General features: G+C 54.1%; 1 protein-coding gene across 4 annotated transcripts; it reads right to left on the bottom strand.

Annotated features, from left to right (window-relative positions):
* Positions 1–4,106: 4,106 nt before the first annotated feature.
* On the bottom strand, positions 4,107–25,689 carry KCNH6 (potassium voltage-gated channel subfamily H member 6). 4 transcript variants are annotated; one of them, XM_042917049.1, is made up of 13 exons: positions 24,491–25,168; positions 19,233–19,394; positions 18,925–19,130; positions 15,088–15,513; positions 13,469–13,868; positions 12,224–12,423; positions 11,788–12,040; positions 8,482–8,675; positions 6,867–6,951; positions 6,135–6,303; positions 5,219–5,405; positions 4,773–4,940; positions 4,107–4,327 (listed from the first exon to the last, which is right to left on the bottom strand). In XM_042917049.1, the coding sequence occupies exons 1-13, from the start codon at positions 24,744–24,746 to the stop codon at positions 4,130–4,132; spliced, it is 2,904 nt and encodes a 967-aa protein (XP_042772983.1). In that variant the 5' UTR covers positions 24,747–25,168; the 3' UTR covers positions 4,107–4,129. The 4 variants fall into 4 exon arrangements, with proteins under 4 accessions (XP_042772983.1, XP_042772986.1, XP_042772984.1 ...); XM_042917052.1 differs by adding an exon at positions 25,529–25,689 and having other exon boundaries at positions 4,246–4,940; positions 24,491–24,721; XM_042917050.1 differs by having other exon boundaries at positions 4,246–4,940.
* Between the last annotated feature and the right edge of the window lie 888 nt (positions 25,690–26,577).

Genomic DNA, 26,577 nt, shown 5'->3' with positions numbered 1-26,577 from the left:
ACTATTGGCGCAAATGTCTGTCATTCCAATGACTTGCCCCGCCCAATATCGGGGTGGGGAGCAGGCGCTTTCTCAGCTCTAAAGGTGACTGGTTGACAAAAATGTCAGTCAGAGAGATAACGGCGCAGTGCGGGTGAATGGGGGCGTGGGTGGCGTACAGGCTAGCAGCTTAGCAGCAGGCCTCCAAGTTCTAGGCCAAATCTTTGAGAGTGAAACCTCTCGTGTGACCTCCTCTGACTTCTTCTCTGTAGCTGCCATTCCCAGAGGCCTCACGTCCAGTAGACAATGTAAATTCTGCTTTACCTGAGTGCCTGCGGCCTGGCAGCTCAGCCCGTGCCAAATGGGAATCACCTTAATTTCCTCCTGGTGCCCATAGCCTTGAACACCGGGGGGTTGTTCTCCCTGTCCCCCAAGGGCCTTCTCGCGCTTTCCTGGCCATTCTATAAATGTTCGGGATTTTAGGGTTGATTTTCAGTAATCAGCCACCCTACTTGCTTGGCCCTAAGTTTTTGTCGGTTCCCATTCATTCCATCCTTTCTCTGCAGCAAGGCCTAAGGGAAAAGCTAATCAAGCCCTAGACCTATGTGTCCTTAGTTTGAAATGGAGAAGGGCCTGAATCTAGGTAACCTCTCTTTGTAATTTAAATGGTTTCCATTGCTTTGCTTTCAACACAATGAAAGGAAAATTGTATGGAATTGTTAGATGATATCATTAAATATCGTTTTAAATATCGTGGATTGTTGGAAAACTCAGAATCGAAAGAGTTGAGTGACTGCTGTGTATAACCCCTTAGTGTTCAATCTACTTATTTCTTGGAACAAGTTTTCTCTGCCTAAGTTTATGAAAAAGTCAAGAAAAATAGGTATAAAAGTGTTGCTGACCCAGGGCGCCTGCGTGGCTCAGTCAGTTAAGCAACTGACTCTCGATTTTGGCTCAGGTTATGATCTCGCCTTTGGTTGGATCCAGCCCTACCACTGGCTCCCGGCTGGCAGCGAGGAGACTACTTGGGATTCTCATTCTCTCTCTCTTTCTCTGCCCCTTCCCCTCACAAGATAAATAAATAAACATTTAAAAAAAAAGTGTTGCTAAACTTTGTCTTATTCTAATAAAAAGTGATATTCATCCACACTCATGAGCTAATGAGAAGAAAATACCCTTTTATAGATGCATTCCCAATAAAATTTTAGTTTCTATAAAAATTTGGAATATAATTATGTTCTTTTGAATAACTCTGTACTAAGTGTAACCCTTAAAGTCTTGATAAGTTTACAAAAATGTAGTTTTAAAATTTTGAGTTATGTGTGTGTGTGTGTGTGTGTATGCATTTGTTGCAAACAGTTATGATCAGGTTATCAATAATAGGTCTTAAATCTGGAAATAAATTACATGTAGCATAAACTGTGGGAATAGAATGGAATTATAAGAAGAGAAAAAAGAATAAAGAGCTTATTCTTGTGTGTGGTTTTTTTAATGTTTATTTTTGAGAGAGAGTGTGGCTGAGGGAGGGGCAGAGAGAGGGGGGGACAGAGGATCCAAAAGGGGTTCTGTACTGACAGCCACGAGTCCAATGTGGGGCTCCAACTCTAACTGTGAGCCCCATGTGGCGCTTGAACTCACAAACCATGAGATCACCACCTGAACTGAGGTCAGACACTCAACCAACTGAGCCACCCAGGCAACTGGTTCTTGTGTTTTTATTTATTTTGTAATGTTTATTTAATATTTATTTTTAATGTTTAATTTTGAGAGAGAGACAGACAGAGTGTGAACAGGGGAGGGGCAGAGAGAGGGAGACACAATCTGAAGCAGGCTTCAGGCTCTGAGCCCTCAGCACAGAGCCCCAGGCAGGGCTCGAGCTTGTGAACCGTGAGATCATAGGATCTGAGTTGAAGTCAGTCGCTCAACAGATTGAGCCACCCAGGCGCCCATTCATTCTTGTGTTTTTAAAATGAATGATGTTGGCTCAGGGCACCTAGGTGGCTCAGTCCATTAAGCGTCTGACTTCAGCTCAGGTCATGATCTTGTGGTTCTTGAGTTCTAGCCCCGCATAGGGAGGGCTCTGTGCTGACAGCTCAGAGCCTGAAGTCTGCTTCAGATTCTGTGTCTCCCTCTCTCTGCCCCTGCCTTGCTTTCTCTCTCTTTCAAAAATAAACACTAAAAAATTTCTAAAAAAATAAATAAAATGAATGATGTTGGCTCTCAAATCACTATGCTATTTGTGTCTAAATATATTGGTATAGCAAAAATGAATTACTGGGACCTTATGAAGATAAAAAGCTTCTGCACAGCAAAGGAAACAACCAACAAAACTAAAAGGCAACCAATGGAATGGGAAAAGATATTTGCAAATGACATATCGGACAAAGGGCTAGTATCCAAAATCTACAAAGAGCTCACCAAACTCCACACCCAAAAAACAAATAACCCAGTGAAGAAATGGGCAGAAAACATGAATAGACACTTCTCTAAAGAAGACATCCGGATGGCCAACAGGCACGTGAAAAGATGCTCAACGTCGCTTCTCATCAGGGAAATACAAATCAAAACCACACTCAGATATCACCTCATGCCAGTCACAGTGGCCAAAATGAACAAATCAGGAGACTATAGATGCTGGAGAGGATGTGGAGAAACGGGAACCCTCTTGCACTGTTGGTGGGAATGCAAATTTGTGCAGCCACTCTGGAAAGCAGTGTGGAGGTTCCTCAGAAAATTAAAAATAGACCTACCCTATGACCCAGCAATATCACTGGTAGGAATTTACCCAAGGGATACAGGAGTACTGATGCATAGGGGCACTTGTACCCCAATGTTTATAGCAGCACTCTCAACAATAGCCAAATTATGGAAAGAGCCTAAATGTCCATCAACTGATGAATGGATAAAGAAATTGTGGTTTATATACACAATGGAGTACTACATGGCGATGAGAAAGAACGAAATATGGCCTTTTGTAGCAACGTGGATGGAACTGGAGAGTGTGATGCTAAGTGAAATAAGCCATACAGAGAAAGACAGATACCATATGTTTTCACTCTTATGTGGATCCTGAGAAATTTAACAGAAACCCATGGGGGAGGGGAAGGAAAAAAAAAAAAAAGAGGTTAGAGTGGGAGAGAGCCAAAGCATAAGAGACTCTTAAAAACTGAGAACAAACTGAGGGTTGATGGGGAATGGGAGGGAGGGGAGGGTGGGTGATGGGTATTGAGGAGGGCACCTGTTGGGATGAGCACTGGGTGTTGTATGGAAACCAATTTGACAATAAATTTCATATATTGAAAATAAATAAATAAATAAATAAATAAATAAATAAATTGGTATAAATAAAGCAATTTATACAGTATCAATATTCACAATACACTGGAAATAACATGTTTGCAACTATTTAAACTTATCAATGAGATACTTAAAATGTTAACTTAAAATGTGGTGGGCGGGGGATTCATTTTCAAAATTCTTTCAAGGAGTACCAAAAAAGGACGGAAGGCCAGTGGCCAGGTACTTTTTGGACAACAGCCCATCTCATTGGAGCAGTTAACTGCAGAGTTCTCAAGCCAGACCATCCGGGTAGAAATTGCTTCCTTTGTTAGGTAAGATTCTTTTTTCTTTTTAATCAGAGTATAACTTACACATAGAAATGCACCTGTTTTCACAATCTGATATACACGTATGTAAACAGCTCCTAGATCAGGAAGCAAAACAGTACTAGCACCCCAGAAGTCCCCCGCATGCTTGGGTGAATTTCTTAGCCTCTCTCTGCTTCTGATTTCTCATCTCTAAAATGGGGCTAATAATACCAACCCCACAGGGTTGTTGTGAGGCTTCAATGAAGTAATGTCTGCAGAGCAGTCGGCAGGGACTTGGCACAGAGGGAGCACTATGGACATGTCGTGGTTCTTGATGGTGACCAAGTCAGAGACTCTCTGTTTCCCTTTACCCCAGCCTGGCAAAAAGCCCCGTGCTCCTGGGGCTACTGAACCCAGCAGAGCGCTTTCCGGTCCCCCCCACACAAATCCTTGTGAGAGGGACTTGGAGAAGACCACAGCTGTTGGAGTCGCAGCACAGTCAAGGACCTGATGACCCTCAGGTAAGTAACACACCCAGCCTAACATGAAATGCGCAGACTTTATTAGCTGTGAGACATTCCACTGCCCGCTAGAGTCCCAAAGGTCATCATAGAACCATGAGGGGCAGAGCGGCTGGGGGCTGGAACTCTGTGCTCTGATGTGTCCACTACAGAGGACACTTTCATCTCCAGTCGGTTTACAGGCTCTTGGCAGGAGGTCTCACTAACCTTGGGTCCTGGTCCCTGAAGCGGTGTATAGTTCTGAGCCGTAAGGAGTAAGTTTCTCACACAGATCAGAAACTTCTCCTTTTTTCACTGACCTCTCTGTCCTGTAAGCTACCTCCACCCCTGAGCCTCACCCACCCTCCACGAGGCCTACTGTCTAAATAGGGCCCTGGAGGAGTCTGGGAAGGTCCTGACCATCTTCACCCATGTCATCGTGGGTCACCTGGGTTGGCAGTTTGTAGCTATACTAGAAGAATGAATGGTTTTCAGAGGCCAATTTGGCAGCTGTCTGCCTCCCCTAAATCCTTAACTTTCACCCACCTTCAATCCCCTCATATTACCTCTATCTTGGGGTTCAGTGGCTCTAACTCCTGGCCAACCCAGGATCTGAGCCATGTCTCTGAAACTCCAGCTGCTTAGGGACGGGGCCAAGGCGTTCAGGAAGGGAGGGAAAACGGGGACCACAGATGAGTCCCTGTACCTCCAGGGGATGCAGAGGTGAGGCTAGGGGTGACAGAAGCCCCTCAGGCTGCTCCTGTTCCAGGGACAGTGTGAGAATTTTGTCTGTTGCCATGACCAGGGGAGGCACCCCGGAGGAGGAGTTCTTTCGCTTCGGCCTACACTTGTTCAAGTCACCACAGCCTGGGACCTGGGAAGGGCAAGAGAGGGGGAGGACACCAGCTTCAGGGATGGGAACCGGCAGAAGCTGTGTCCCATTGCCCTTGCCCCGGCTGCGGGGTCTATAGTCACAATCTGGGCTTTTCCACCACCTGTCCAGGCTCCTTGTCTGTGACTCAAAACACAAAAGAGGACAGCAGAACCCATGGCTGCTCTCAGAGCACAGAGGCCGTGGGCCTGATGTCACAGTGAGAAGAAGACGTGTAGTTGCCTCCAGGAAAGGCCCTGGGGATCCCAACACTTGCTCACCTGTGCAGGGGGCAGACCACCCTGGGGCAGCCTAGTTCCCGGACTCTGAGTGGCTGAGGCCACGGGAAACAAGGCCAAGTCATTGGAGGTAGGGGCTCCTAGAATGTAGCCCGTGTGGCCCTGGGGCAGGGGCTGCTGAAGGAGCTGTAGGATGCGGCTGAGGTCTGAGGACATGCGGGACTCCAACCTGCCAGACAGAACCCCACAGTCAGGGTCAGGGTCAGGGTCAGGGTCAAGACAAGGGAGAGCTGTTCAGGTCCTGAGAGCAGCTCTGGATTTTGTAGCCTGCATGCCATTCCTGCTGGATGGAACGGCACCCTGGGACCTACCTGAAACTATTTCCCTGGTACACTCCGCAGGCCCTGCTGAAATTTCCCTTAGCACGTCCCTGACTTCAATAACGACAGTGACCAGGCACTATGCACACATCATTTTGTCCTCATAAGGAAGCTTTGATATGGGTATTCTGATTATACCCATTTCATGAAAAGCCAAATGGAGGCTCAGAGTGCTTAAGTAACTTGTCCACACTCTTGCTGGTAAGTTGCAGAGCCAGGCTTGGAGTTCAGGACCATACTGCCCAAGCCCTCACTCTACCACCACGGTCCTGCCATCCGCAGGCCACATGCCCTCTCCAAGGGACTATGGAATTTGTTTCTGTACCAGGTTATTCCCCTATTCTAAGAAAGCTTCCTTGCCTGTTCTGCGGTTTGCTAGGACAAGCCATCCAAGGAACCAGGCTTAGTGACTTAGGGATGGGGAGGCCTACAACTAAAGAGGGCTGGCTAGCCATTCTAAAACTCGCAGGGCACTCAGTGTGATGTCCCTGAGCCACCAAGAGGGGGCACTCGTGCCTAGCCCACTGCTGGCTGTGCTCTCTGCAGCCACCCCCATCCTGGTCCCAAAGGGCACTCACCTGTTCATCTGGGCCTGAAGCTGCTCCAGCCTGGAGCCTAGCTCCCGAGGCCAGCAGTCTGGGTCTCCCTGAGGGTTTGGGGGGCTGTCCCTTGGCCTTGGGGGCATTTGATGCAGCAACTCAGGCCAGAGGCCAGATGCATCTGAGATGCTCAGAGAAGGGGCTGCAGCTGCAGGAGGGAAAGGGAAGACTGAGCTTCCGTCTAGCTGATTCCGCAGACCTGACCAGAGCCCATCTTCTTCCCCTACCTGTCCTGGGAACACAGGTTAGGAGAAGTGGATCTCTTTACCTGAGTACCCTGGAGTACAAGGTCCTGTCCCCACAGAGGTCAGACTTCCAGGTTCCAGAAGGCTGTAGCCCTGGGAAGGGGGCTGGAACCCCAGTTTGGGGGAGGGGGGGCTGGCTGGGTGGGGACATTCCAGCCCTGGCCTCACTGTCCAAGGAGCTGCAGTCCAGCGAGTCCCCTGGAGCTTCTATGTGAAACCCCATTGGGCTGGCCTGTATCCACCCCGGGGACAGCCCCCATTCAGGCTCTGAGGACCCAGAGGGAGGAAGGACACAAGGGCCTCTATCACTGAGCCTAGAGAGGGAGCCCCTCTCCTCTCATCAAGGGGCTGGGGAGACCTCTCCCAAGATGAGGCAAATTGGGAAGGACATGAAAAGGGGAAGGAGGCTGGGCAGGGGCTTCAGGCTGGGGCGAGGCAGACACTGGTGGCAGATGGCTTTGCTCACCTGACTGGTTGTCACTGAGGAAGAAGCCTTGGTGGTCCTGGCTGCCTGGAGCTGGTTGGGGTGATGACTGGAGACCCCCGCCTGCCTTGTGGGGAACAAGAGCATCAAGTAACAGGTACCAAAGCTGGGACAGGGCCTCTTTGTTCTCCCCTGCACCCTCTTCTGAGGCCCTTGCGACAACTAGGTGAGAAAGTGGTGACAGGTGGCCGGGTTCCCCCTGAGGCTCCAAGCAGCTTCCTACAGGTTCTCTCCTGCGTGGGTGGGCAGGAGACAAGCAGAGGCTTGGAGATGAGCAGACGCCCCTACAGAGTCTTGGAAGAGGCCGCCTTGAGCAATAAGATTTGGGGGTGGGGGCATACAGAGGAGGTGTTCTTGCAGTCCTCCCTTTCCTGAATGCCCTGGTGCTGCTGTCCTCAGCTTGGGCTACTGGGGAGTTCCCTCCAAGGAGACTGGGTCTGGAATCCCCAATCCATCCAGGAGGTACCCTCAGCAGCACCCTTGGCAGACCACCCTCTTGGCACCATGAGACTTAGGGGTGGGATGCCCAGGGGCAACAGATGCCCCAGGCCATGGAGACCACATCCCTCTTGCCCGGTCTCCGGCCACTGAGCACTCGGGCCACCTGATGGCTCCGAGTGGCTAGGGCCCCCAAGGCAGCATCCTTACAAGATGTCCCCTAGACCAGATCAGGTGGGAAGAAGAGAGTCTGGGGGAGGGGAGACTAGCAGAAGGGACAGGGTGAGGAAGGCTGTCCATGGCAAGAAAACCTGCCTCGGCATCATCCTCCAGATGCTGTGCATGGGGCCTGAGCCAGCAGAGCCCCTGCTCCTGAGGCTGGGGGTGGGAGGCTCAGCTCCAGGAGGCCTCCGCCACTGTTGCCCCCGCCAGGCACAACGGCCCCCTCCTTCCCACTAGCTGACTCCAAGCCCCCTCCTCCATACAGTCACTTCCGGACCCTTCCAGTTTGTACCGGCTGTCCCACTCCTTGGTAACCCTGAGCTCCACAGACATTTGGTCTCCCCACACACCCTCGTGACTTCCTTGGTTATTTAACTACGCAGCTCTTTATTTTCTCTGAGTTGTTATAATCTTCTCCACTGAGTGATAAGCTTAGGAGGAGAGGCTCTCCCACTTGTTTACACCCCTGGGACCTAGGGGTGGCAGACACCCCTTCTTCCAGCTTGGTGCCATGGGGTGCCTGGGTTGTGGAGTCGCACAAACTTGAGTCTACCTTTTGGCTCTGCCATTGACTATGTGGTGGTATGGCTTTGGTCAATTTATCATCCTCTCTGACCCTTAGCTTTCTCATCTGGAAAGTGGGGAAAATAACACTAAGTGCAAGGAGAAGACTAAAAGAGATCATGTACAAGAAGCCCAGTGCTTAGCATGGGGTTGGTGCTTGATAATTGGTAGCTATCATCATACTTAGCATTATGTTGGCCATGGCAGGCACAGAAGAAATTGTGGTGAAGGACGCAGGATGGGGTTGAAAGGAAGGGAGGTGGTCAGATGGGTCCCCTCCGGCCAGGCAGGCCAAGTGCTCAGCAGCCTCCACTCCCCATCACCAGCTGGCCGAGGACCCCTACCCACCCTGGCCCACCCAGCCCAGACTCACGTCCCGCAGGTTGAAGGTGACTTCCAGCTTACTCCAGAAGCTGTCTGCAAACGCAGGGTACATGTCCAGCACCTCCAGCAGGTCTGCCCGCTGGATCTTGTGCAGGTCACAGTAGGTCAGGGCCCGCACGTCTGCACTGGACTTGCCAGGCCGGGCATGAAGGCTAATGGGCTCCCCAAAGATGTCGTTCTTTCCTGCCAGCCAGAGGGGCAGGGGGTCTCTCCAGGGTCTGGCTCCAAGCTCTCTTCTGAAGAGCCTCCCTGAGGGCCCCTTGGCCGTGAACTCCTCCCCCCCCACCCCTCACCCCCACCTCAGGGATCCTGCCAGGCTTTGGCTTGGTGCTCAGGGATCAAGCTCTAGGGACAAGGTTGGATGTGTGGGCCGGGGGTCGGGGGGTGGGAGTTGGATGCAAAAGCTGCCTTTCCTTTGTTCTCTGAGCTCTGCAGAGGCCACATACCCTCCCAACATGTGGGTCCCTTGCCTCAATCTTCTGGCCTCCTAGGACCACCCTCTGTCAGAGTCCCTCTCCTATTTCCCGTGGTTTGTGGCACTGCCCCTATCCACCCCCCTGCTCCCCAACTCCAGGAGACAGTGGGCAGGAAGAGACACTAAAGGTCCCTACTCAAACTTTTCCTCTCTCTCCTTAGCCTGGTGGTACTGCAAGAGGGCAGGGAACCCAGGGCCAGGGGCACCCAGCTCCCCCAGGGCAAGGCCTGAGGCCTCTGTCTCTTTGTGTTCCCACTCCCTACTGTGGGGCCACATAACCAGCATGGCCCTGGCAGAGCACGCCTGAGAAAGTCACTTCCCCTTTCTGGACCCCAGTGTTCTTATCTCTAAAATAAGTATAACTGTATCTGTCTTGCCCCACTGGACTGTCCAGAGGCACAGACGTGATGCTTGAGAAAATGCCTCAAATAGCAAGAGGCACCAGGCAGATTGATACGACGCATTGGGACAGACGGATGTCCCAGGGTAGACATAGGCTGGTGATACTTGGGGCATGTGGCAAAGATATTGGGCCCTCCTGGTGTCAGGGCCACTGTGCTGGCCACAGTGAATGGGCATGAATAAGATGCTGTCCCACCCACAAGGAGCCCCCAAATCCCTACAAGACAGGCACATAAGCAACCAATTAGTTTACAGATGATCTATAGAGCCTTAGAACAGGGAGAACCAAGAGGTAAGGGGCTGAGGAGGAGGGAGGGGCTACCAGGAGTGGTAGGGGCAAGGAGGAGGGGCTTACAGAGGAAGTGAAGTGGGGGCTGGGTTGTGACGATGAGGCTGGCTGGGCCCCCAGCAGGAAGAAGCAGAAGAAACAGCTGTGTGGTCACAGCTGGCTGGCAGAGAGCCTAGGGCCGGGGTACCAGGGACCATGATTGCTTTGACGTCCACTCCCCCACAGGAAAGTCCAGCCCCTCAACCTGGCGATACCAACCAGAAGCGCTAATGGTTTGCATGGACAAAGATAGATGGAAGCCAAGACCTGTTGCCCACGAGAACAGAATCAAAGGTCATTCACAGAGGAGGGGGACTGAGGCCCAGAGAGGGAAGGGACTCACCAGAGTCACATATGAAACCCATAAGCACAAAATCTGGGCAACATTATAAAATGATGGTTATCCAGTAGATGAAGGATTATGATCTAATGTTCATTTCCACTCAGGACAAAATAAGAGGATTTCAGGTCTCTAACTGAAACTTAAAATGGACTGGCTTCTTAATTATTAAATAGAATTATTGTCCTTCTCATGTGGATGAAACTTCTAAGGTAGGCTGGAAGTGAGGGAAGGTCTCACAGAGGAACCCATGTCTGGATCCCAGCCTTGAAGGGTGACTGGGGTCTTCTAGGCAGGTGTTCCAGGAAGAGTGGCAGCACGTGCAAAGGCAGGGAACTGTGACAGGGACGGCAGTAGAGAACTAGAAGTAGTTTGTATGGCTGGAGCGTGAAGTACCAGGGGAGGGTGGCAGGATTTAGGGTGGCCAGACTGGGGAGGACTATGCATGCTGTCATCAGGGGTTTACATGGGTCTTAGGGGTCATGGGGAGCCATGGGAAGATTTTGAGCAGAGGAGGAGTATGCGCAGATGTGAATTTCAGGTCACTGGCAGAAGATCAAAGATGAGCTATGGGGGTAGTCCAGATTCAGGGACACAGGAAAAGGAAGGACATGGTAAGGGCTGGAGCCAGGCAGGGACAAGAAGACAGGTGTAGTGTGGGAGACAGGTGTAGGACACAGAGGTATTAAGGGGAACAAACAGGAGTCTGTGGTTGCCTGCATGGTGGGGGTGGGGCAGGAAAGGAGAAGAGTGCTCCCTTGGTTGACTCCCAGGTCTCTAGCCCCAGCAATGGATGGTTCAACAGTGATGGAGATTCTGAAGGAGCAGCTTCTGGGGAAAGATAATGATTTCAGACTGAGACATGTTGTTTGGTCTGTCTATGGAATATAGGGTGGCTATACCCAGGAAGGAATGGAATATTCTGTTCTAAGGAGAGATTGGGGTCAGAACAGAGCTCTGGGGGGGCCTGTGGCATATATGAGGCTGAGAGCATGGGAGCAAGGAGGTAGTTCAGGAGAGGGTGGAGGGTGAAGAAAAGAAAGCAGAGCCCGCACTTGGTGAACACTAGTCGAGGGCAGGCCAAAGGGAGAGGACTAAACAGAGGAACTGGGCGGGGCGGGGGGGGGGTGCTGTTCAGTGGGGTGGGAGGAGAGCCCAGCCACAGAGACCAAAGGAGGGAGAGGCTGACATCCTGATCAGGGTCTTGGGGTGGGCTAACATCAGGGAGAAGGCAAGGAAGATGAGAATCATCTCAGAGAGGTGAAGTAACCTGCCCAAGGTCACATGGTTGGTAAGTGGCAGAGGCCGTGTGGGCCCCAAATCTGTCCCCTGTCCAATGCTCATCTCATTCCTGCAAAGTGTCCAGCTGTCCCTGTAGCTGCAGTGAATGAGCTTGGGGTCCTCCCTCAACCCAAGCCAAACCTTTGCCCTCTCACACTGAGCTCCCCAAAAGTGGAAGAAGGTAAGAGCCTTCCTGGACTTCGGAGTTAGACGCATAGCCCTTGAATCCCTGTTTGGCCACTTGCCAATATGACCTCTCTGAGCCTCTACTCCCCTATCAGGAAAATGGAACCTATGGGTTTGTTTTAAGGATCCGGTGAGCTGGGCGTAAAGCTCTCTGTTGCTCATGCTTACATGGCAGGCCGGTAAAAGGTGCCACCATCATCATTAGGAATGGAGTAGTCCAGGCAGGACATGGCTAGTTCCCCTACACCCACCCTACCGGTCTGGCCCTTCCTGCCTGACCCACCTAGGATGGCCACGACCACGTCGTCACGCAAGATCTCGATGGAACCTCGGGAGATGAAGTAGAGCGTGGAGAGCACATCGCCGAGGTGCACCAGCGTGTCCCCAGGCGGTGCGTGCGTGGTCTTGAACTTGACCGCCAGCGCGCGCAGGCAGCCCTTGCTGGCGCCGCGGAAGGCCGGGCAGTGCTGCAGCAGCGCGCGGTGCAGGTGCAGGCAGATGTCGGCCTGCAGGCACTCAGGGAAGCCCTTCAGCACCTGCGAGGGGGGCGGCCGCGTCCAGGGTAGTGCAGCTGGGCTTGGGGCTGGGGGAACGGGGTGGGGAGGGGTCTGGGGACGCCCTGTGCCCGCGGGCCCTAGGCCTCCCCTGGGACGCTTAGCCAGAGCTGGGACTGGAGCTGGATCGCCTGCCCCACCCGAGGCAGGGCGGCGGGCTCTCACCGCGTTCATGTCAATGCCGTTGGTGTAGGACCAGGCGTGCTGGAAGTACTCTTCCAGGCGCTGCCGCAGCGGGTTGGGGATCTGGTGGAAGCGGATGAACTCCTTGACTCGCAGCATCTGCGTGTGGTAGCGGGCAGTGCCGGAGTACAGACGCTGGATGATGGCAGACACGTTGCCAAAGATGCTGGCGTACATGAGGGCTGGAGTGAGGCAGCGGGGGTGCAGGGAATGAGCTCCTCCACACCCCCACCGGGCCATCGCACCCCAGGGCATGCTCCACACCTCCTTCTCCCTAGGAGCCCTCTGATCAGGGGCCCCTCTGTCTAGGGCCAAGTCAGAAGTGCCCAAAACAGCGCCAGGGCACACGAGGGACAAAGGCCCCCGGGCTTCCTGCCGTCCTCCCTCTGTCCTGTGTCTCTTGGCATCTTGCTGGGCCCAGAGGCCAAACTCCTGAGAACTAGGGCAATGATTTTTTTTTTTTTTTTTTTTTTTGTACAGATTTGTTTTCTCCTTCAGGTTGTAGAAAAGCATAATAAAGGGAAAACTCTTGGTCTCTGTTTTCACCCATTTTTTTTTTCTCGTTGTTTTTGTTTCTCTGGGCTTTCACATCTTTAAATACTCTGAACATGACAACTTAATCTACGTGTAAACTTCCACACTGCCTCTTGTGTTCCTAGACCCAGTGTCTTAGGAAGCAGGCAACACAGTGCAGAGCCTGGGAACATACACAGCCAGAGGAGCTGGCCCCCTGGGATGAAATTGGGTCTCTGTGTAACCCCTGGAAAGTTAGGACCTTCGGGTTCTTGGTCTGTAAACTGGGCTCGTAATATAGCCCCCCATAGGCTAGTGATGAAAACAAAATGTGCACCTTTGATGGGCACTTAGAAAAGTGCCTGACAGGGCAGCTGGCTTCCCGGTGTGTGACCTGTGCTAAGAAGGGCCCTGCTCAGTTCCATGCTCTGCTGTCACCATTCTTGAAATCTTGAAGACTTTTTAAATAAACGGCCCTACATTTTCATTTTGTTCTGGGCCCTGCAAATCATGTAAGCTGGTCCTGGTCCCTGGCACATAGCAAGGGCTTGTAAGGGTGTTAAGTTTCATGCATGGTAGAGGCACCTATGCAAAATTGCACTGTGCTCTGTGCTTAGTATTTGCCCATTGCACCCAATGTTACTGTATTATGGCTCATTACAAAACTGAAACTTGAATGCCATGGGTCAGGCCCAGGCATGAGGGGCCACTCACAGCCGATGAGCATGACGCAGATAGAGAAGACCTTCTCAGAGTTGGTGTTGGGGGAGACATTGCCGAAGCCCACGCTGGTAAGGCTGCTGAAGGTGAAGTACAGGGCCGTGACATACTTGTCCTGCACTGAGGGGCCAGAGGCTGGGTCGCTGCCATTGTAGCGCTTGCCAAGCTGGGCGCCCAGGCTGTCCAGCCAGCCGATCTTGGGCTCCAGGTAGGGCCGCTCCACGTTGCCGATGGCATACCAGATGCAGGCCAGCCAGTGTGCAATGAGTGCGAAGGTGCACATGAGCAGGAAAAGCACGGCCGCTCCATACTCAGAGTAGCGGTCCAGCTTCCGTGCCACACGCACCAGACGCAGCAACCTCGCCGTTTTCAGCAGCCCGATCAGGGTTGTGGTCTGGCGGGGCAGGAAGGGGGTCATGGGGCCAAGGGTCAGCCCTTGAAAGGCTGCACTCAGGACCACACTTGTTTACTTGGGCATATGGTCACACAGTCATTCAACAAACACTTATGGAGAACCTGCTCTGGGCTCTTGGCCGGTGAAGCACAGTGCAGGACCTTAAGGAGCATTCAGCCTAAAGCTCAAAACAGTGTTATAGTTGCTAGGACAGAAGTCCAGGGGAGTGCAGAGAAAAGGGAGATCAATTCTGCACGTGCAGGGCAGGGGAGGCTTCATAGAGGAGGTGACACATGAGCTAAATCTTGAGTGATGAGGCTGAGTCTGCAGGCGGACAGGAGGGAGAGTGAAAGGCATTCTAGGCACAGGGAACAGAATGAGCCAAGCAAGGCATGGGGGTGTCAAATGGCACAGCCCACATGGAAAGCCAAGTGCAGCGCTGCTGCCTGGAGTGCATAGCAGAAGATGGTGGAGTGATGAGGAATGAGCCTGGAAGGTGTGCACGGGCTGCTCCCACGGGCCTCAAGGTCCCAAATGAGCTTGGTTTTATTCCAAGCCATTGGGGAGCCACGGAATGTTCTGCAGACAGTGTCAGATGAGTGATCTTGAACTGGTCCTGGCTTCTGTGTGGAAGGGTGAGGCTGGCAGGTGAGGCTGGCAAAGGGTGGGTGTGGGAGCAGGGAGTCATGACGGATACCTCTACTCCAGCTGGACAGGCTGTTGGTGGGGGGTGACTGGAACAGAATGGAAAGTTCATTCCAAGCAGGTGGGGCAAAAGGGGGGACTAGAAGCTATGAGAAGAGCCTGCAAATAAGAGCCTGCAAATACCTTCATGTCAGCTATGGGGAGCCAGTGGGCATAGTGGAGGGTCAGGGGGTGAGGGGGGGTCAGGCTGCCTTGTGGGAGCAGCCCATAGCTTCCCTTTCCAACTCCAGGGTAAGTAGAAGCCAGCATGAGGGCATGTGAGGTGGCTGCCCATCCCAGAAGGGGCAGAATTCTGGAGCATAGGGAGGGCATCCAGGCCTAGGGCACAGCCTTGTCTGTTCGTTCTCCAGGGCTGGGAGATGACACATGTCCTAGGCCGCCTTCCCACCTCCACCTGCTTTGGCAAAGGCACCCCATACCAGATACTCTCATGCCAGGGCTGTGGGGCTGGGAGGCCCGAGGGCTGGGGCACAGGGGACGGCCACAGCAGATGGCCTGAATGGGGTTTGCTCACCTCATCAGAGCCGGTGCGGAAGATGAGAAGGTCAAATGGGATGGCAGCCACCATGTCAATGAGGAACCAGCCCTTGAAGTAGTGGATGGCAATGCGGCGAGGGTGGCTGACCACCTCGTCATTGGTGTTGACATAGGTGGTGCGGAAGTTGATGACGATGTCCACAACGAACATGATGTCTACGATGAGGTCCACCACAGTGAGTGGACTGCAGGTGTAGCCGCAGTCCATGCGTTGAGATTCATCCTGGTCGCTGAGCAGGAAAGCGGCCGAGTAGGGCGTGAAGATGGCTGTGTAGATGACCAGCAGCAGGATGAGCCAGTCCCACACGGCCTTGAAGGGGCTATAGTGCAGGAGGGTCCCGCGGTGGATGCGTGGCGCCTGCAGCTTGTACTCCGGCAGCACGTCCGCGCCCAGGGACAGAACCTGGGGGTGGGGGCCATAGGGCAGTCAGCAGGGTGTCCACTGCTCGTGAGACAGGCCTGGGAGGGATGAAGACTTAGGGGTGAGGCCTGGGAAGGAGGCTGTGGGAGAGGGTAGGTGAAGAGGGCTGTGGAGGACAGAGGGGATGAAGCAAAGATGGGATAGAGTGTGTATGAGGCAAGCACATAAGGGGACAGGTGTATTGGGAGGAAGTGGGCTACAAGGGGGGGGTGCAGCTCTGTTGCATAGTGACCCCAGGTTCAAAGCTCACCAATTCCCTCACAAACAGCCATTCTCAAGTGGAGACAGGGCTAGGGGAGGGGTGAGGGGAGGGAGGGGGATTTAGGCTCAGGGTCATTTGTGGTCATGTTCCAGAGAAGAGCCTAAATTGAGGGGGTAGCTGGGGGTCTGATCCTCTTTGGTGGGTTTGGGAGGTTCCCAGTGGCCAAGATTCCTGATGGGAACAAGTCACTCCCAGAATAGCCTCTTCATTCCTGAAGACCTTGTGGAGCCTAGACCAGCGAGGGCCCTCCTTGGGGCCCACTTGCAAAGCCTTCATGGAAAGAGTCAAACTTGGGGGCGTGTAGCTAATCTGAGCCTTTGACAGGTCCTGGGCACCAGGGAGGTCCGACTATTTTGCACATGTCCAAGGGGGGTTTGTATGAGAGAGAGAGAGTGAGAGCTAGAGAGAGAGAGAGAGAGAGAGAGTGCATGAGCAGAGGAGAAGGGCAAAGAGAGAGAGAATCCCAAGCAAACTCCATGCTCAACGCAGGGCTTGACCCCACAACCCTGGGACCATGACCCGAGCAGAAATCAAGAGTTGGACACTCAAGCAACAGAGCCACCCAGCCTCCCCCAAGAGGGTTTTGATCATTACTTTCAGATGAGCCCCCTCTGCTCTGCCCCTCCCAACCCTGCCTCGGAGCTTACGGTCAACGTAGGGTCACCAGGCCCAGCCCAACAGACCCAAGCTCTACCCAGCTACCCATCACAAGAAACAGCTGGGGCATCAAGAAGGGCATGCGTTTTGAAGCCAGGCCTCCCAGGTTGATCTCAGGTCTGACATTGCTCTAAGTCTCAGGGCAAATTTTATGGCCTCTATGTGCCTTAGTTCCCTCATCAGCAAAAAGGATAGCAAAGGACAACCAACTCCTTAGCATCGTGATTAAATGAGATGGCACATCTCCAAGGCACATGCTGATCTATGAGGATTCCTCCTCCCTGCTCATCCTGTGTCAGGCACTGCCCCAACAAGGATGGAACCTGAGGGGTGTCCCACTGGACCCCTCCACCACCGCTGGATAGGCACTGGCAGATGGCTCTGGTTTGAGAAAATCTGCAATATAAGGTTCTGACCTTGCAAACGAGACCAATTAACAGATGATGTCACCATAAGGAAGATCCATCAAAGGGCTGTTTTCACCTTGTGGGTCCCTGATTAGCCATCTAAATCCCTAGAAGGGGTCACAGTGTCCCCACCCTACAGTGACCCCCTGCTCCGCCTTCAGGCCTGAGCTCCTATTCTGCCTCTCAGGAAGCCTCCTCTCACCCTCTTTCTTGGTTTTTCCCTTTGTCCCCTGTAAACACCCCTGAACACACAGCTATTCTCCACTGAACAATAGGCCATCTTATATGCTCCACTTAGTTCACATGGAGGCTCAGCTGAAGGGAATGACCTCAGTCAACTGAGCTGAATGAGCATTGAGAGCTTGGGTCGTTAAGCCACTCCTCTCCTTCCCTGGCTGCTCAAGACCACACCAAGACGGAACAGCAAAGCATAGGGCTTGTCCCAAGGCAGCACAGATTCAGATGGTCGGGGGTGGGTGACAAGAGTATGTCCACTTCCTTAGGCCCCCAGACAGAGGTGTCATCCCCCCATCACACAGACTCCATACTTTCCCACTGCCTCTGAAGCCAGCGTGAGGACAGTTCCCAGTGTTGCCCAGAGCTGCAGGGTCCTCAGGATGTAGGAACTCAGGTATGAGGTCCCAGCTCTGAGCCCTGGTTGAGGCCAGAGTGACTCTTCTGCTCTGGGTCCCTGCCAGCTCCCTCCCCTGAGCTCTGTCAGACGCCTCTCCCACCTTAGGGCCCATATAGGGGAGTGAGTAAAGCCAAGACTAGTTGGGGCGGGGTGGGGGGCAGGATAGGAGCAGTGGGTTGGGTGGGGCAGGGACCACAGTCCCCAGCCAGGCCTGTCAGTCTTCATGGGCAGCTCTCCAGTCTACCAGCCCCCATAACCCCTGTGCCAACTTGAGAGCCCTGAGGTGAGTGGCCAGGTGGAGTACCTCATGGTTGGGCCACTGGGCCACCCTGCCTGACCTCTGCGGGCCTGACCCTGCAGCTTGTGGTACTTCCTTCTCCAGGGTTCTGAGTGTGGGGAGGGGCTGGGTCACAGGGAGTTTCCATCCCACCTGCTCCCTCACAGGCTGTGATTCAGGCAAAAGGGGGCAGGGAGGAAAAAGAACTGCTCCCATCCCTCGTGAAGCCAAAGCCTCCCAGAAATTTGGGTGCAGGTCCTCCCTGCCCCCCATGACCTACACTTCCTTGCTCAGCCCTGGCCTAGCCCCCCTTGATGCCTCCTGGGGACTGTACTACTCAATGTCAAAAGAATGTCAAAAGGTCCAATTCTCTGCACATGGGAGCTCTGGGACCCAGAAAGGGCACAAGGTCCCTTGTCCAAGGTCACACAGCAAGTCAGTGTCAGGACTCTGGTCATCTGAACCTCAGGCAGGGCTTTTGCATTTCCTTCTAGGATGGTTAGGTGGGGATTGGAGCCTCAGGCCCTATGCAAAGGGACATGGGGGTCAGCTGAAACAGAGAACCCAGGGAGGTTTGCCTTGGGCTGGCCAAGGAGGGGCTGAAGGGGAGGGAGGCATTCAGGGCCTGATCTCCAGGAAGCTGCTCAAAGAGAGCTAAAGATGCCAGGGCCATCTCCCCTCTGCTTGGATTGTAGGAGGCTCCTGCTGTGTGTTGGGAGGTGGGGGAATAGGGGCAGGAGTAGGGCTGGGGCCTCCCTCCATCCTTCCTCCTCTTTCCCTCTCAGAGTGGCGCTGACACTTCTCTCCGCTTCTCCTTCTCTGTGACTGGCAGAGCCTTGGACAGGCCCCCCTGGTAGCCTGTGTATTCTCCCATCCCAGGCTCCTCCAGACCTAAGATGTGGCACTATTCACAGGCCCTGCTGACTCTGACCTCCTCATGCTCCACCACCTGGATGGTGGCCTCAGGGTAGGCCTTTAGGTCTAAGAAATCAGACCCCAGCAGGACAGGAGGCCTGGGGCTCAGACCAGACCCCTGGGGACTGGCCAAGCTGACTGCCTCTGCCACTCCCAGCCCCAGAGGAGCCCAGACCCCAAGCCTGAGAAGGGACCTTCAAGACCCAGCACAGCCCCGCCCACCCTGCCCTGTGGCCCGCACCTGGGTGACCTTCTCGGTGACGTTCTGGGTCCGCTCCACCACCTTGTGTGGTGCGATGATCTCAATCTCTGTCGTGGAGCCCGAGCGGTGCTTCTCCAGGTTGAACTCCACAAAGTTGAGCGTGAACTGCGGGATCTGGCTGATGGTCCTGTACTTGACCCTGCCCGTGCCAGGACCCTGTGCACCTGGCCTGCCATGAGAGCCCTCTGAAACCAGGCCCAGGGTCAGAGCAGTCCAGGCCAGGGGACCAGCTGCCCCACTGGGGGCCCCCATTCACCCCTCCCACCACTACCTGCACCCCACCTTACCGGAGCCCAGGAAGCTCTGGGACAGCAGGCACTGGGACAGGCTGCGGCGCTCGCTTTTGGCCAGGAGCTGGGCCAGATCCTCGAAGTTGAGGATGAACATGATAACGGCTCCATCCTCATTCTTCACAGGTACCACGTCCACCAGGCATCGGAAGCTGGAGGCTGCAAACACCATCGGGAGGGGTCACAGGAAGGATCTTCTCCGGCAGTAACCTGGCCAGGGGAAGCCAGGGAGGGGGCTGGGTTGAGGTCAAGTTAAGGGCAGCCACGGGGTGAGGAGGCCTGGACTATTGGGCAGAGGGTTGGTGATGCTGTCTGGCAGGTGTTCTACCCACAGGCCAGAGGTGGGGAGAGCAGCTTAGCTGCTCATTAGGAGATAATGTAGCATCGGGCCCAAGTCCACACTCAGCCCTCAGCTCAGGGCTTAACCTTGAGGTTTGCTTCTGTTGTAATTAAAGCTGAGCAGATGGGGTGGATTAAGTGGGGAGGTGAGGTCGGGCATTCTACCCCCACGTAGCTCTGGCCGACCCTGGGTTCAGCTCCCACATTCCTGTCCCACAAAGATGCCGCCCACGCCCCATGCTGGAAGGAACTCGCTGTTGAGAACACACTAAGTGCTGTGTCCTGAGTCAGTTGGCACTTTAGGCCTCAAGATCCATAGTGGTGGCTAGTGGAGCCTCAGGGGGCAGATATAGACCCCCATTCTGCAGAGCCTGGGGTTCTGAGAAACTGACTGGCTAGTGCTGGAAGGGGACATGGAGTGGGGTTCCAAGCACACAACAGCTCTCAGCACACAACAGCTGGGGCAAGGGAAGGGACTGGTCCAGGATGAGGACACTGGAGTGAAGGCCAGGCTGCTGCCCCAGGATTCAAAGGCACTTGGGGTCCCTAGGCAGAGATGCTGGGACTGGGGAGCAGGCAGGGCAGTGACCTGGGGTCTGGAGAGGGAGAGAGATGGCAGGGTGGGGGCAGGCCAGGACCCACTCTCCCGCCCTCTTGGGCAGCTTAGACCTAGCCATTGACCACTGTTCCTCTTTCTTAGCTTCAGGGTCTCCCATCCACATAGGTGGGTGGGACAAATCAAAGCTAAGTTCAGCCACACACCCCCAGAGCCCAGCCTATGGGCTGAGTGGGTAGGTGGATGTCCCATAAGCCCCCTCTCCATGGTACCCAGTGGTCCCACGTCCCTCAGCTCAAACTGTTGGTAGGTATCAGGCCCAAAGGGCAAGATACTAAGGGGCAGGGGCCTCAAGTAAATATGCAAATCAGAAGGCAGAGCTGCCATCCCTTGAGGGCAGGTTTGCATCTGTCTCATTTTTGAGGGGTCAGCACCAGTCCCAGGTGTTGTTTGTTGAGTGAGTGGATAAAAGAATGTGTAAATGTGAGTGGGTGGGAGGCCGGTTGGCAGGAACGTTGCTACTTTGGGGTCCGTTAGAATCGCTCATCCCCCAAAGCGCCTCCTCTACTATCAGTGCAGCCGAGCCGCCCTCATCCTCCCTCCCACCTTCCTCTCCAGGAGCAGGAATCTCCTGGATCAGATTCCCGGACTCCCAGGCACCAAGCAGCCATCTGCCAGCTGCTGCACTAGGCCCCGGGGGAGACATCCACACCGAGGAGAGGCCACCCACCTGCCTCTGTGACCACTCCTGGGCTCACAGTGCTCTAGGCTCTGCGGCCCAGACCAGAACTGGGTACTCTTGTCAGCCGGGGACATGGAGGGGCTTGGACACAGGGACCTAGCCAGGAAGTCTCCTTGGCCGGTGGTCTGAGACACTCCCCCCAAGGCCAGATTGTCTCTTCGCTCTCTGGCACTACAGAGATTTTGCCTGGCAGAGGGCAGAGAGAAGGCAGCACTGGGCAGAGGATCAGGGCCTCCAGGCTCTCTATGCTGCTGGGGGCTGTCAAGGCCCCATCTTCAAGTGGCTGGACTGACCCACTGATGCTATCTTTGGAAAACTGAGGCTGGGAACAGACCAAAGACCCATCATAGCAGTGAGGGCTACATGGGAGCTGTGCATGGCACCCCATGCCCAGCCTTCAATCTTGCTGCCTGTAGGGTGGGCAGAGACAGGAGGCTGTGAGGATTTGGCAAGTTCAGAGCATCCTTTCCCCCCATCCCTAGGCTGTCCTTGCTCACAAATAACTGTGTCTGGGCGACCAGAAGTGGGTGAGTGTGACACCCCCGTTGTGCCCAGGAATGGCAGTGTCCCTGTGCTCTTGTCCCATTGCTGGAGGAGGAGCCACAGTCTCTGCCTCGTTCTCCCTTCCGAGGGCTCCTCCCAGTGCCCACCTCTTCTCTGACCAAGTGCAGCAGATTTGTCTGCCCCCTGGTTCATAGTCCTTCTCTCTGCTCTTCTCTGCCTTTTGGATTGCTCCTTCCTTCAGTTTCTCATTGTTCCAACCCCCTCCCCCTCCCAGCCCTTGCCCCTGTTCTGCACAGTCTCCTTGCTGTCTATCACCCCCATCTCTTTATGCCCACACCACCCAGGGTGGCAGTGAGCCTTCAGGGAGGAGCTGGTGCTACAGAATGCTGCCACTAAGAGGGTGGCTGGTGAGGGCGGACTCCTGCTTGGTGCTTCTGGTCTTCATGGGTAAGTATGTGGAAAACATTGAGGCTTCTAACCTCAGCCCTTGCCCTCTCCTCCTCATTGAGAGCTGAGGACTGGAGGAGCCCTCAGCCCAAGGAGTGGCTTGGAGATTAGGAAACTCTGTGGTGTGGGGAAGAGGACCTGACAAGGCAGGCAGGGCTGGGCTCCTCTCTTAAGTGCCCAGTGGGGGCAGGGGTGGAGGTGGGAGAGATGTAGTGCTCTCCATCTCTCCCTCCAGACTCTCATTAGTTCCAGTCTTGTGACCATCCCCATTCCTCCTTATCTGTTAGGCTCTTACTTTTCCTAGTAAAGGCAGATGGAGGAAGATCCAGGTTCTCAGGGGTCTCTGAGCCCTATCTCATGCGATAATTTTGCCAAGTGCCCTGGCTTCTTTGAGTCCAATTTTGTGCAGCTGTATAATGTGGAGATAAATGGACACAGACCTTTCATTTTGACTTGGAGAACTGTCAGTGGATTACCCTTTTAGAGGAAAAGAGGATTATAAATAAACCAGCTAGAGTTCTGTTCAGGACCCTTTTTCACCTCGCTGGAGTCAGGGGGAGGGAGTAGGAAGAGATACTGACTTGGGTAGGGAAGAAATCACCATTAAGATGCCAGTCAGCAGGACTAAAGGATATATGTGAATATGATAAAAAAGAGTCATGTGGTCAGATTGGACCATAAGGTGAACATAAGTTATCTGGGTACTACATCGTTTCCTTAGGGTAATGCAGGCCAAGAAGCTCTTTTTTTCTGGGTTTCAGGCCAATCTCGGGCAAGTCCACGTAGTCAAAGGCTTGGGTAACAGGACAGAGAAGGGCTTAGGGTTGGGTGGGGTAGACTGGGGGCATAAGGTATGTGGTAATGTTCCATTTTCACCGAGGGCCAGCCTCCAAGACTGGGTCCTGGGGTCTCTTCTGATAGCTGGAGGACCCCAGCAGTGTTCTGAAAACCTGAGTCCTGATCTCAGAGGGCTGATACTTGGTCTTGATCTTTGCCCCCTGCCCAGGAACACGCAGTGTGCTGAAGAGACCCTAAGAGACCTGATCTGATGTCCCTGGGAATCTGAGAACAGCCTATATACCACTCTAGGGCCCAGGTAGAGCTCTGGGGTCAAAGACAAGGACCTGTTGTCTCTCCCCCTCCCCCCATTTCCTGCGGTCCTATCCTGTTCCCTGGGGACCCTTCTCACTCCCCTGACTGTCACCTCCTCCCTGAAATGATGTGAGGAGGTGAGGTCACAGCTTTTAAAAATATTCTGACTTCATTAACCCTGTGAGTGCTACCAAAGTTAGCCAGATTCTTCCTAGTCCCCTAATCACTACCCCTGCATCTGTTTGGTTGGTAGCAGCAGTAGACAGCTAGGGGGACAGCCAGGATCTGCCCACGAAGCACCCTGGAAGCCCTTAAACGCAAACATGCACACACACACACACACACACACTCGCATGCTCACTCATGTTCACACTTACATTCATGCTCCATACACACCCCAGGCCCTTGGAACCCAGGATCTCAGTACCCTTCAGTCCCAATCCAAAGGAACATGCCCCTTGTCTATACTCAGATGGCCCTCATGCCTGCCTTTTCCAGATGTCCTGCAGTTGCAGTAGAGGCAGTTGGGGTCCTTTTTCCCCTCTCGGTATTACAGAGAACAAATATCTCGAGTAAAAAAAAATCCAGACTTGGGTTCTGGCCCCAGGTTGGATCCCGGCAGTAGGATCTTGGGCAACTCCCTCCTTTTTTCTTGGGCCTTGGTTTCTTCATCCATGAAATGAAGGGATTTATCTAAGCCAGTGGTTCCTAAATTTGGCAGAACATCAGAACCGCCCAGGAGATTTTTCCAAATGCACCTGCTTTGGCCTCAACTCACGCCTCTGAGTCAGCCTCTCTCTAGGGAAGGTGTGTTTTGGAAAACATGCCCCAGGTAATTCTAACGCAGAACCAGGTTGAGGGGGGCATTAATCCAAGTGATTTCCAAGGGAATTTCAGGATTCTAGTTCCCACTCATCTCTCCCTTCCTTCCTGCCCACTGTCTCTGAGGTCCTAGGGGGAAGGTCTTAAAGGGCTGCAGAGCTCTGTTCTCAGCCCCTGCCCCATGGTTCTGTTCTGCTTGCAATAAACATGGGCTGGCAGTGACATCCCAAACTGGATGAACCTCTGGGTCAGGACAAACTGCAGGACCTATCTCTCTAAGGATCTGGGGCTGAGTGAGCCGGGTCTACTGTTTCCCAGTCAGCAGCACCCAAGCCTTGACTGCCCACAGAGGCCTTGAGGGGGTGACTCCTCCCCTAATCCCCAGAGCAGACGGAGATGAGGAAAGGTTAATTTTCGTTCCAGCTGCCTGACAGCTGGGGCTGACAGTGACAGAGTGGGCGGCCAGGAGACTGGGGACATGGGGGAGGGATGGTGGAGCGGGAGGCCCTGCCTAGGGTGAGGACCAGTCAGTGAGTCAGCCTGGTCTCCAGCTTCTGAAAAGGACCTCAGAAGGCACTGAAATCAATGCCCATTGCTTCCTCCTGCAGATGAGGAAACTGAGGAACAGAGAGGAGACAGGATTTGTCCCAGCCCTTTGGTCCCTGGGTCAGTGGCCTCCCAGTCGGCCACTCTGGCTGAACAAGAGAAGGACAGAGTCTGCCTTGCAGAACCCATGGCCCAAGGGAGCCTCACCATCTTTGCGGTAGTAGAGGATGTCCACCTTGCACTCCTCTGTCCCCAGTAGGGCTTGCGCTAGACGGGACATGGCACTGCGTGGGGTATTGGGGCCTGTGAGGAAGTCGCAGGTGCACGGTCGCTGCATCACCTCCACTCGGGAGTAGCCGAAGAGTTCACAGAAGCCGTCGTTGCAGTAAATGATGGCACAGTTCTCCATCTGAGCATTGGCGATCAGGAACTTCCGACCTGGGGTGGGATGTGGGAAGCCCATGGCAACCAAGATTGGGCAGCAGGGAGGGAAAGATCATAGGGATTCTTGACAGCGGTGAGGGGGTGTCTAGATGGGGGAGCAGAGGAGTGACCAGAATGAGGTAGAGGAGAAGTGAGGTCTGGTGGGGGTGGGAAGCCTAGGTGGCTAGAGTCATGGGTGGAAGGTCATGGGACTTTGAAAGTAATGAGGGGGGTGGTTCGGATAGGGGATCAGAACAGTGACCAGAGAAGTTGGGGAGGGGGAGTCAGGCCTGGGGATGGCCTGGGCAGTAATGGGGTCAGTGAAGGAGTAAAGAGGCCCAAGGCTTCCTGGAGTCAGCGCAGGGAGTCAGGAAGAAGGAGTAGGGATGTGACCAGATAGGCCCCAGGCCTGAAGAGAGCTCTTAGAAAGATTAGAGTGGTTACACCCAAGAGGCAAAAAGGAGGGAGTCAAGGAAACTTCTGGAGGAAGTGTGCGGGGGTGGGGTGGGGTGGGGGGTGTCAGGAGGAGGAAGAAGGACAGTGATAGAAGGGGAAGTCAGCGCTTGGGGTACCAAGAAATCAACTGAGGGGAGGAGGGTGGGGCTGCAGTCTGCCCCTCCTGCTTCAAAAGAGAGAGTGGTATTGAGGCAAGTGGAAATCGCTGGAACAGAAGGTGTCCGGGGACATTAGAGCATTCAGCATCAGTACCCCGCTCCCCCCCCCCCCCACCGCCTCCATTTGAAGTAAGTAAAGGGGTCCCGCCACTCCTGCCACAGAACCAGGACTTCAGATCGTTCCCCCCACCTCAACGCACAGACTCACTCTGGCCCTCGAACTTGCGGATGATGGTGTCCAGGTACGTGTTTTGGGGCGCGACGTGGCCCCTGCGGACAGGCATCTTTTGGCCGCGGCCTCTCCCCGGAGCCACCAGTGCCCCGGCTCCCTGCGTCTCCGTCTGTCTTCGGGCTCAGCGGCGTCCGGTTCCGGGTGGGTGCCTCCTCCGGGGAGGGTCGCGGGGCTCCGTGCCCTGCCTGCCCGCCTGCGTCTACCCTCCCCTGCCCTGCACAGCCCTCCCTGACCGACCGCGGCCGTACCTCACTCCCTCTGCTCCCGCCCCGGAGCTGTCCGCGCCGCGGTGCTGAAAGAAGTAGCGCGGCGGCGGGGCGGAGTTCGCGGGGCGGGGGCAACCTCTCCCGGACCCGACGGGGCAGGGGCGGGGCCTTGACTCCTAGGGGGTGGAGCTGGGCAGAAGTGCCGAGCCAGGAATGCGGTCAGGGCTCCTCTCAGGAGCTTCTTTCTGCTCCTGTCCCACTGGCCAATGGCCTCAACCCCGCTCCGACCCTCTCCCAATACCGATACCGAAGGGCAGTCAGGACGTTGCTGGGCCAAGTCTTTCAGGTAGAAGGTGGGGAGTGGGGGAGCAGAAGGAGCTATTATAGCCCTCTTAACACGACCTTGCTAAGTGCCCAATCCCAGTGTCCATGCAGAGCTCCTAAGTGGCAAGCTTAACGTGGCCCTGGCCCTGGGATAATGAGGTAGGAGTGCATATGAAGGTGTACAAAAAAAAAAAATAATAATAATAATAATACAATAAGGTACCTTCTTCAGGGACCTGAGAGCTCTTAGCATACAGGCACTGCTTGGGAGGAGAATAGATTTAAAACCACCTATTAGCAAGTGACCACTGATAAAAGTGTCTGAGTACTGATTGAAAATGAATACACTAGAAGAGCAGATGGGGATGGGGTGAGGTTTATTGAAAGAGGTTTCTTGGAGAGGAGAGAGAGAGAAAGGGATCACTGTTCACTGAGCATCTCAGTGGTCTTGGAACTTTGCAGAGTATCCAGTGACCAGTTTTGAGTCAGGCCTTC

Source organism: Panthera leo, chromosome E1, assembly GCF_018350215.1.
Source record: "Panthera leo isolate Ple1 chromosome E1, P.leo_Ple1_pat1.1, whole genome shotgun sequence".
Classification (NCBI taxonomy): domain Eukaryota; kingdom Metazoa; phylum Chordata; class Mammalia; order Carnivora; family Felidae; genus Panthera; species Panthera leo.
This window is presented reverse-complemented; position numbering and strand designations above follow the sequence as displayed.

Coding starts and splice junctions, on each gene's coding strand:
- KCNH6 (XM_042917049.1), bottom strand. CDS start 24,746: ATGGGCTTCCCACATCCCACCCCAGGTCGGAAGTTCCTGATCGCCAAT. Junction 8,676..11,787: donor CGTGGTCGTGGCCATCCTAG/GTGGGTCAGGCA, acceptor TCTGGCTGGCAG/GAAAGAACGACATCTTTGGG. Junction 6,304..6,866: donor CCTCAGTGACAACCAGTCAG/GTGAGCAAAGCC, acceptor TCCCTCCTGCAG/CTGCAGCCCCTTCTCTGAGC.